Source organism: Monoraphidium neglectum, assembly GCF_000611645.1.
Source record: "Monoraphidium neglectum strain SAG 48.87 unplaced genomic scaffold scaffold00314, whole genome shotgun sequence".
NCBI lineage: Eukaryota > Viridiplantae > Chlorophyta > Chlorophyceae > Sphaeropleales > Selenastraceae > Monoraphidium > Monoraphidium neglectum.
In genome coordinates, this window is record NW_014013314.1 from 1 (window position 1) to 10,720 (window position 10,720).

The 10,720-nt window shown below is 58.4% G+C and overlaps 2 protein-coding genes across 2 annotated transcripts in view; one reads left to right on the forward strand and one right to left on the reverse strand.

Moving 5' to 3' along the window:
- Window positions 1-1,893: 1,893 nt before the first annotated feature.
- Window positions 1,894-4,862, reverse strand: MNEG_2694 (acetamidase/formamidase; the record flags this gene model as incomplete). Its single annotated transcript, XM_014048824.1, has 7 exons — window positions 1,894-1,988; window positions 2,394-2,513; window positions 3,428-3,472; window positions 3,926-4,006; window positions 4,188-4,260; window positions 4,494-4,582; window positions 4,778-4,862. 7 exons carry the CDS (start codon window positions 4,860-4,862, stop codon window positions 1,894-1,896), a joined length of 588 nt encoding a protein of 195 aa, XP_013904278.1.
- A 4,259-nt stretch (window positions 4,863-9,121) lies between these two features.
- The window catches only part of MNEG_2695 (hypothetical protein), a gene marked incomplete at both ends in the record, with an annotated part of 2,869 nt that continues 1,270 nt past the window's right edge, over window positions 9,122-10,720 (forward strand). Inside the window, 3 exons of the mRNA XM_014048825.1 lie at window positions 9,122-9,270; window positions 9,528-9,624; window positions 9,903-10,255. Of these exons, the coding sequence (XP_013904279.1) occupies window positions 9,122-9,270; window positions 9,528-9,624; window positions 9,903-10,255 (599 nt within the window). The remainder of the gene's footprint in view (window positions 9,271-9,527; window positions 9,625-9,902; window positions 10,256-10,720) is intronic.

Sequence of the window (10,720 nt, forward strand, 5' to 3'; positions counted from 1 at the left end):
CGTTGGGCTCCCTCGCACATGGCCACAGCTCACCTGTTAATATTTAGGTTGCACGCAGGTGCTCGGCACCTCGCTACCCCCGTGTAACCGACTGTCTATTAAAAAAAATCCGCTCCCACCGGGGGGCCGTACACCGGGCGCAAAACACCGCGCAATGCCACTTGAGAGCGAGTCGTGATCATTGCGGGACCGTGAGCAAGGCTGCGGCTGCGCGGAAACCCGGGAAAACCGCTGGGCCCAAAGGCCGACGTCTGGCTCACCCTGTCCCCCCACCTCGAAAGCGGCCCGGGCCGAGGGGGAGTGAGCTCACGATCCATGCAGGGCTTGATCTTATCGTGCATGTGTCGCCCTCCAGGCTTGGCCTGCTGTCGGGGCGGAGGGGGTGTCACCGCTGCCGTGCTTGTGTCCCTGCTATCACCATGGTCACTGCACGCTCTCACTTGGCATTGCGCAGTATTTTGCGCCCAGTGTACGGTCCCCGGCGGGGCCGGGCTCGGGCGGCCGCATCTGCGCGGGTGTCGTCAGTCTCTCATGTAACTTCACATGTAGAAAAAAAGCTCCGCCGCACGCTGGGTTGGGCTGCCTGCTGGTGACCTGCAAATGTTTCAGGGGCAGGGTGCGTGGTAGCTCGACATGAGGGTCGCGAGCGGTGACGCTGGCAACAGGGAGGCGTCAAGGCTGCTGCTGCTGCGGCGGCGACGACAGCGAGGCGTAGGCTGCGGCAGCCGATTGCGTTCGGGAGGGCGGCGGCCACAACGGCGGTGGCGGCATCGGCAGCGGAGGCGGCAGCGGTGGTAGCGGCGGCGGGGCCGCCGATGGTGGCTGGTCAGCGGCGCCGAGGCCCTGCGCCGTCGGCGCCGCACCTTTGCCCGAGCTACTGCCCGCTGGGCTGCCGCCTGTGGGGCGGGCCTTCTGCAGCCCGGCAGCAGGCCCGGCGCTTTTTCTCTTTCTGGGCTTTCGGTTCGTCTGCTGTCCTGCACAGCAGCGTTTCGCGGCGCTTTTTCTCTTTCTGTCTGGGGGCGGCGGGCTGGTCGCTCGTTCGTCTCGCCTGGTGGGGTGGTCCTTCTCTTGGCTCAGTAACGCTCTCGCGTTCCTTTGCTCTGTTCAGGGCGCCTTCGGCGCCGGCCGCGCTGCCGGCGGCAGCCAGGGGCAGGCAGCGCAGGGCAAGGGCCGACGTAGCTGTGGGGGGCACGCAGTTGCTTTGCTTTCAGGTCCTTTAGTATCATCTGCTCTTACACGTGATCTTGTCTCGGTTTTGCTTTGATGGTGGCCTCGCGCAGACACGGCGGGCGTGCCGGCCTGGCAGGTTGGTCAGGCGTCGGCCTTCGGGCCAAAGCGGATTTCCCAGGTTTCTCCGCAGCCGCAGCCCTGCTCACGGTCCCGCAAAAGATCACTGCTCGCTCTCAAACGGCATTGCGCGGTGTTTTGCGCCCGGTCTACAGCCCCTCGGCGGGGGCGGGGTTCCCTCGTAAGTCCTGGAGGGGCTGGGGGCCTCGTTCCGGTTGCTAGCGTGTTATTGCACCACATGCTGGCGACGACGCCGTGTCTGGGGCGGGCTCGGGCTGCCGCATCTGCGCAGGGGTCGTCAGTCTCTCGTGTAACTTTACATGTATACAATAATACAATTACAATGAGCAGGAATACAATTACATTGAGCAGGCGGGTTCGTGCGGAAGGGGTGACACCCCAAGAAGTGGAGCAATCAACCGCTGCAAGCCACCCGCTAGCCGGCCGCCTGCTCAGCTGCTTGTGCGCCGAGGCGTACTGTTGTCCTTGCCGCTGCCCCTGCAGGCCGTGCACGACGTGTGCCAAGACCCTTGAAGCGCACACCCTCACAAAAATTTGTCTCCTGTCCCGCCTTGATATCAGCTGTTGCAGCAAACCGCATCTCGTTTACGCTGGCAGAGATGAGCCACACTTGGTTGCAGGCTTGAATGCAGCCTTGGGGTTGCTGAAGACATACTTGGGGATGACCACGTGCACACCCCCTGCAAACGATGGTGTGATGTCATTGGTGGATGAACCTCCGTGCGCACGCATGGCCCAAGCGAGCATTTGCAGTTGTGCACAGCGCAAGTTGAAGGGGTTGCAAAACCCAGCGTTGCGATGAATAGCGCAGCCAATCAAATGCACTGACTGCGTGCATGAGCAGTACTGCTACACGATGGGCAGATTGCCCAGCGCAAGGGTGGGGCACACGTGACGAACACACGTGTGGTTGAGCTGACAGCATTGCAATTTATTGTTTGTGCTGTTGTGTGGTGTCGTTAGTGATCATTGTGGTATGAATGTTGTGAGTGTTTTTATTGTTGTTGTTGGAAGGGGTAGGGGTGGAGTTAGGTTTGGGGTGGGGGGGTTTTGGTGTTGGCAGCAGAAACATTGGCTGGACTCACAGTTGCCGTCGACGACCTGGGTGATGGCGAAATCGCCAGCTACAGTCAGCAGGGTGATGGCCTGGTCTTCAGTGAGCCCCTTGAAGCGCATCAGCCAGTCACGAGCATTTTTGTACGCCCCTGTTGTGTGAAAGGCCGGTGGCCCCAGCATTGGTTGGATACAGGGTGTTGAAAACTGGAGCGCCATGCGCAGCAACATATTTATGCAGCAGTTCATCCAAAACTTACTGCAAAGCGGCACATAAACCCTTGGCATTGCCACATCTCGCACCCGTCATGGCCTTGTCCAAGGAGCCGCCCTCAGAGAAAATTGCACTCTGGGGATTCTTCAGTTCGGCAAGGTAGTCCTGTGAAAGGGGGACGTCAAAAGAGGTGACATGCTTGTAATGATGGTCATTTAGTCATTAGGTCAGGTCCTTGTGAAAAGCACGAGGCCTTGCGACCAGCATGTCGGCCTCTGCTCATAATTTGCATGCCCTCCGTCCCTTGCCCTGCATCAGGCAGGCAGGAGTTCGCTGCCACACACAGTTTGCATAGGTGGACCCATTTCGAAGGTGCAATGCCCGACCTTCAGACAGGTTTCACACGTATACTTGCCTTGTACGCATAGCCAAGCACCACCCACTCCCCTGCGTTTTCCACCAGGGGGAAGTCCAAGCCCTTGACAAAAGCAGGCAGATTAGCCTTTTTGTGGAGTGTGATCTTGAATTTGCCGTTTACGGATGTCTCGATGCCTGAGGGGTGCAAATGGGCATTCATATGCAGGGGGCACTGTTGTGGAGGTGCACGGAAGGTCACAATTCACCTTGGCTGATACGCACGGAATTTATCTTCTTGCGAAGGTCCCAGCTCACATGTAACTAAACCAAGACGATCTTTTGTCAACTGGAGCCTGGTGTGCGCAGGTTGTGCATACGCAGTTCAAGCAAACTTCACTACAATACACTCAGGAGCTTGGCCAACAGCCTGCAGCCTGTGCTGGTCAACACCGACGAGTGCCATCAGCCGTTGGGGCGGTGCGAGGTCTCACTCACCAGTGCCATCCAGCTCCGAGTCACCTTGTGCAACATGAGCATCACCTAGGCAAGAAAACAATGACAGACAACTTGCTAAATCAAACTGGGTCATGTTGCTTGTTTGCGGCCTTTCAGCCATTGTTGTTGCTTGGTTGTGCGGGGTTGTGGTTGCCGCCTGATTCACGCAATCCTCCCCCCCTGGCAATGGCTGCCTTGCCTGGTGCCTATGTATTTGCCAGCTCCTTGCACTCTGTGGCTGGCCATGCACAGAATTGGAGCTCCTTGCACTCTGTGGCTGGCCATGCACAGAATTGGAATATTGTGACATATGCAACTTGCAAAAACAGAATTCACAGGTAATGTCCTGACAACAAATGCATTAAATGCTGGGCCGTGGGCGCATGCGCGTGATACAACACCGGGGGCACACACACACACACACACACACACACACACACACACACACACACACACACACACACACACACACACACAATGTGCAGGCAGCACCCTCACCCATCATGAGGAGGGCCCCGGCATTCTCGACTGGCAGGTACAGGGTGGCGCCCTTGCCGATACGGCGGTTGTCCATGTTACCTTGCGTGTGACAAACAAAGTAAGGTAGGCGTTAGCAAGGGCTGCATGTATTCAAAGGCAGGTGAGCTCGAGAGCTCCGCAGTGAGACGCCTGATGAGCAGTGGCAGGAAAGAGCAAGACGTCATACCCATGCTGTATGGCTCTTTTTGAGCCCCCTGAAATCTGTTGTTGCGTTTCTCACCGCCTGTTTTCATGGGCGGAATACTGTTGACGGCCATGTTGGTGTCGGGGACCAGACCGATGTTGCCAATGTGCTGCATGAGGGGGAAACATGCAGGTGTTTGGAGGCCATGCTCGCTCTGACGCACCCCGTGCGGTCACTTGCTACCTCGCAAACCCCCAGAGTCTCAGTCTCATTTTGATCCAACAAGAAATGACCCACCCCCGTTGTCTGGCAACTCCACTTGTGCCCCTCCTCCCTCTAAAGTCGAGGGCTTGGCCAGTGACCCTACCGCCCGTAATCTGATGGTGTATGATAGTTACCCACCAGGTTGACAGGGACCTTGAACTTGCCCCTGATTGAGTAATCCTCAGTGCCAGTGGGATGCTTGGTGATAATGCCCGGGTATTGGTAGCCTGAAGGGCGTGGGGGTTGCGTTGATTAGAATCAGACCGGACAGCACAGCTGGACGCTTGGCGTGGTGGACAAAAATGACGTGGTTGCTGAAATGTGTGGCTCCTAATAAACAAGAAGGTCGTAGGGACTGCCACCATGCAATTATGGACATGTGCCCTGAGCAGGCAAGCAGAAGACGGAGCAGGAAAGCTCACCGGTCCACTGCTGCTTGCCAGCAACGCATGGTGCAGGCACGCCTGGAGCAAAAACGTACTCCTTGAAAGACCCTGGGTTGTCCATGAGACAAGATTGTAATGCAAGAAGAATTTGGCGGTATTGAGGGGGTGAGTGTGCTGGCATGCAGAGCGTGGCATCTTCTTGTGTGCAGTGCCGCGCTGCTAGCAATGATATATTGCTAGCACTACTGTGGCAGCGATCCCTGCATGCACATTACAGGTTGAGGCTTGGCGGGGAAACTGCACAACCCAAGGGGCACCAGTTGCAAGCAACCCAAGGTATTGGAGGGCTCCTGCCCTGTACTTTCAATAATGGCATTTCATCAAACAAATACCAGAAGAAGGCAAAGTTTGGGTTGTCCATGAGCATTGGTTGAACCGTGGAATGAAAACAGCTGATTATTTAGTCTTCCATGTAGGACTCACACTTGGGGGATGTGCCATTGACAGCCAGACTGTCGGGCACTACTCCGCTCTTGGGCACGCATGAGGGGCTCAGGGGACCCTTGTAGGCTGGGGTGTTGCCATACTGTGAGCACACGCGATCATCGGGATTGGCTCACAATCAGAACAGCAGGGATACCCGCGGCTCAACAAAGCTAGACGGCGCAAGGCATGAGCATGAGTTGATGGTCTCTGACATTGACTTCAGCAACACAGATGAGAAAAATTGCTGCCCGTCCCGCCTGCCAGCGTGCAGTCGTCTTACCGTAAACTGGTAGTCGGGTTGGGCATACAGGATGCTGCCGTCAGGCGCCTTAATCACCTGCAGAGGAGTGGGAAGACAGTGCCAGCCACATTGCTGTCCCAGCTGCACCAAGTGCATCGTGCATGGCCCCACACGGGCATGCATGGGCGGCGGAAAGGAACACAAGAGCACGCACAGCATGCTATTTGGCCCACGGCGCAGCGCTTCACATAGCTGGATGGCAAGTGCACGAGCACCCAGAGCGTACTGCAGTGCATTGCACTCGTCAAGGAAAATTTGAATCATACGTGTAGTGAAGAGCAGACAGATCGTGGCAGAATTATTATCACTGTTTATGTTGTGAGTGTGCATGGAAGGCAAGTGTGAGAACTTATTGTTGTATGCATGCTTGCCTCATAAATAGTTGCGAACTCGCGCTTCTGTTGTCCAGTCTTGTAAGGCAGCCGGTACTGGTAACCCCTGTATTGTGTTTGTGGTGTGTTCGTGCGTGCGTGCTTGTGTGCGCGTGCATGCGTGCGCCGGTGTGTGTCTGTGTGCGTGTGTGCGCGTGTGTGTGTGTGTGTGTGCGTGCGTATGTAAGCGTGTGCGTGTGTGTGTGAGTGAGTGTGTGTGAATAGTGTGTACGTGCGCGCGTGCACGCTCGCTTGTGCGTTAGTGCATGCATGTGTGCTGCACAACATGGTGGGTGCGTGGGTGGGGGCTTGTGGGCGTGGGTGTGAGTGATGGGTGCATGCATGCTGCTTTGTCCACTCCAACCCTGTGGGTGTTTCTGAGACATCATGGATTGTCAGGCACTCGATGAAAGGCAATATCAACGTGACCCATCCAGGCTTGCGGGTGCATCCCTTGGTCAGTGACTGCGCTGCAACCCACCACCAAGCCGCAGCATTGGAGCCAAAGGTCTTTCCGCTTGCAGGGTTTGGGCGAGGCCACAAGTCCAGGATGTCAATCTGATGGGAGCGGGAGCAACTGAGTGTTTGCTGCAACCCACACACAACGTTGATGTGTGCGGGTCCAAATGCAACCAGCATCATAGCACAAGCTTGGGGCTGAGCAAGCGTGCATCCGGGCGGGCCGCAGGTTTTGGTGCCTGAACAATGATGCAATATTGCACTTGCACTGCACCTGTTGCGCTTGCTGTGTGTCAATAACAGGGAAGTAACGTATCCGTGTGCTGCCTGCAATGCATATTGGCAAGACGCAACATCAAGGGTGCCTCATGACTCACCTGTAGGACGTCGCCCTTCTCAGCGCCCCTCACATAAATAGGCCCTGTCAGCACGTGCACACCGTCGCCTGTACCCGTCGCGCCACGCATGGGGATGGACAGTGAGGCCCCCCACTCATAGATCGACTCAATCCCCGGGTCGCCCTGCAAGGGTGGTTTGACAGACTTTTCATACGACACTCCTACACATGAGGCGTGTATGTATGGTCATGTTGGGGGAAGGAGATGCTATCACACCGCTGAATAACCAGTGCAACATTAGTGAAGGGTGTGAACGAGTCACACGATGCCCCTGCTGGCCTTCAGCGGCATATTAGCAGAGCGATGCATGCGCTTGCACCCAGAACAACTGTAGGCCCGCTGCGCCGCTGGACACATGCTGCATGTGGTGTATGAGAGGCTGTTTTGCCACAACAAGAGGGGCTGCAACCTTGATCATCTTCTCGTAGTCGTCACCCGCATGGTGGGTGACCTGGCAGTGGGAAAAGGGGACAGGTTGCGGTAGGGTACTTGTGTGGCAGGGTGCTTATGTTTTAAGGGAGCCTCCCCCCAACGGAGAGATGGCGACTTTGGGCATGGCAATGAGTCCACGGTGCAAACACACAATGCATGCAGGGAACACTGCTCATGCAGGGAACCCTGCTCGAGGTGCGGCTGCTGGTCACCATTCGCATGTTGGGAAGTGTCTATCTGCCCGCACGATGTAGCTGGATTGCAAACCGCCTTGGGACTGCACCTAAAACGCAGCTCTCTTTGCGTGCATGCAATGCGCACCATTTCTACTGTCACAGTGTCGCCGCTGTTGATTGTCAGCTTGGGCTTGAGATTCTTCCAGAAGTAACCCCTGAACACATGTGGGAAACAAAGCAAATATCAGTCATGGGGGGGATGACTTGGCATACGGTGAGGGTATTCATGCTGCGGCACGGACAAAATGGGGCCAGAGGGGGTGCTGTCCAACCACTCCGGCGAAAACGCGGTGCAGCGTGGCGTTGCGCGCACCAGTGGACCGTCGTCTTATTGGCTCCGAGGTAGTGGGTCGCAGCGTGCACTGTGAGGAGGCTGCAATTTTCGAGATTCATTCATGAAGTCCTTCAGTGAGGCAGTCGCAGCCAGAGGCGCGAGCGTGCTTAGCTTGGGCATGCAGGCAGCTCGTAATTTTGATTACGGTCACCCGTGATCCACGTGCGGCATACCCGTCCTCCCCTACGCACCAGCACGCCATCGCCAGGAGTCTAAGGATTGTGGTTTTCGCCATGCCGCTGCCGAAGGCAGATCACCCCTCACTGGATCACGGGGCCGGGGCCCAAGTGCTGCACTGCGTTCTGCCACTGCGCTGCAGAGGGGTAATGCAAGAAAAAATAAATTGCCAAGAGAAACTGGACTGATGATTGCAAAAGGAATCGATGTGGTCAAGCGTGTCAAAGCCGTAATTGTTCTAGGGTTGTGGGGGTGTTGATGTTGTTTGTGGTGGTGCTTACTGGGCATGATTTTGTGTTGCAAAAGCTATCGCAGAGCCTGCAATTCCAGCAGTGCAGGTGCACTCAACGAACAAGAGTGTTCAGCAGGCCTGAGACCCCACTCATACCTACACCGACACCATCCCCATTCTCAGCACCACCACACGCGAGGGTGGATTAATGCGGCGCACATTAGAGATGTGCATGGGATTCTGGTGGAGGCCCGTGGACATTTGGTCAAATTGATGTGGTGCCAATTGAGAACACCCAGATCCTACACAAGCAACCTACACAGCATTATTCCAGTACGGGCTGGCTGGCGGGGGCCATGCGTGGGCCATATGCGTTGTTGCGAGCATCTGCCAAGGGCATGGTAACAGCTGCCCGCTGAGGTGATGGCGCCACGCTGAGCCTAGACATACCAGTTGCTTGGTGGATCGGCCTGCAGGCAAAACAACTGGACGGTGGGAGCAAACATGCTGCAGGACCTTCATGCCATATGTATTGCATGCTGGGTGCATTGCAGGTTGAGCAGCTATTGCTGGACACGTAAACTCCGCCACAGCCCTTGCAGTAGGCTGTCATCGGTTGTTTGCGCACACCACGGCACTGGCACAGGTGGCTGGTGCCGTGTATGTCCTGCTGTGTTGGGGGCATCGGCCGCTATGCACGCGCGATACACATGAAGGTTTTGATATGCTTAAGACATTTTAGTTCGACAAAACCCGATACATCTCCGCACAGATCCCTGCAGATCGCCCCCGTCCAGTTCTTCTCGTTTCTCTCGAATATGCTGGCGCTAGTATTACAATTATTTTAGGTTTTCGTTGCGTGGGTCAGTCTCAGAGCGGTTGGTGAGTTCGGCCTCAGAGCGCACACACCAGCAGAGCACTAGTGTAGTGCGCCGCAACTGCGTGCGCACACGCATGGTCGAACGGAAGGGCAAGCGGATCAGGGAGGCCCCTAACATATGGATTCGGAAGCCCGATGTCTACAGGCGCCTGAAGCGGCCATCGTGCGCTCCTGCAGCAGCGGCCCCCGTTGAGGGCGCGCACGTGGCGCCGCGTGCCACCAGGTGCGCGGCAGGGATTGATAAGCTCAGAACGCCGACGCTCTAGCTCACCCCTCAGGCTGGGGCTTCCGCAGCCTCGTGGTGCAAGCAGTAGCCGACCATATGGTTCTGCTTTGTGCCAGGACCGACACCGCAACCCCAGCCAGGGTCACGCCTCTGGCAACACCCCCTCCCTCCCCCGCCCTGGAGTTGCCTACGCCCCCCTACCACACAACCCACCTCAACCCCGGGTTTTTCGGCCGGCGTTACGCCGCCCGCAGCGTGGCAGCGTTTGAAGCGGAGGCGTCAGATGCCCTGCAGCAGCTGGAGGCGGAGGTTGCTGCGGCCTGCGCAGCCCTGGGGGCGGATGCAGATGAGGTGGGCCCCAGCAGCCCGGCCTCACCACCGCCCCGCACCGTAGTCGTGGCGGCGGCTGCGGCTGCTGCAGCTGCTGCGGCGGCCGCCATGCGAAGCACTGCTGTTTGAAGTAGCCCTGCACCCGCCCTCATAAATGGGTTGAGAGCAGGACTGCCATTTGCAACAGCGGGCCCTGGCCCGGAGAGTGACCGCCTGGCGCCTCCGACACTCCCCCCTGACTCCACACACCCAATCCCACACGCGCGTGCCTTTGCCCCCAACCACCATTCTGCCCGCAGGGCCGCCTGGACGTCTCAGGTCTGAGGCTCCCGCAGCTGCCCAACCCGCGGGACGAGCTGTCATACCTCAACAGCCTGGACCCCCAGCAGCTGCTCGGCGTGCGCGCGCCTCCACCAGCCGCCGGCGCCGGCCCCTGGCTTGGCGACGCGCGCGGCGCGGGCGGGCGTGCGCCGCCGCCGCCACGGGCGCGGGCGCGACACCCCGAGGGGCACGCGTTTCAGGCGGCCGACCGGCAGCAGGAGGAGGCGCGCTCGGTGGCGGCGCAGCTGCTGCACAGCGTGCGTGAGGCCCGGGAGCTCAAGGCGTCGGTGCGGCTGCCGCAGCCGCCGCCGGTGCGGATGATGCCGCCCAGGTGGGAAGGCGGGCCGCGGCCCGCGGTCGCGAGCGGCGCGGTGCCGGGGGACTGCGTCGTCATCACAGTGGCGGTGTGCCAAGCGCGGCACGACCACAAGCACGTCATGACGGAGATGCAGGTGGGTCGCCTGCGGGCGGGTGAGGTTCTGCTTTCATGGAGGAGATGGGCTGTAGTAGGTGATGCGAGGGTGAAGAGGGGGGTTGGGGCTGCCGCAGCATGGTGCTCTGGAGCGAGCGGCGAGTAGGCAAGCGCATTGAACGCTGGACCCCTGACTTCCAGAAGATTCATTGAACTCACCCTGGCTGTCTGCCACGCCCCCTATTGCGTGCCCCCCTGCCCCCCCTCACGTCCCCACACCCTCGTCCGGCCCCCGGCCCACCCCGCAGCTTCTCGGCAACTGCACCCTGGCCGACCTCCGCGACGCCATCCGCTGCCCCACCGACGCCATGGCCGCCAGCGCCG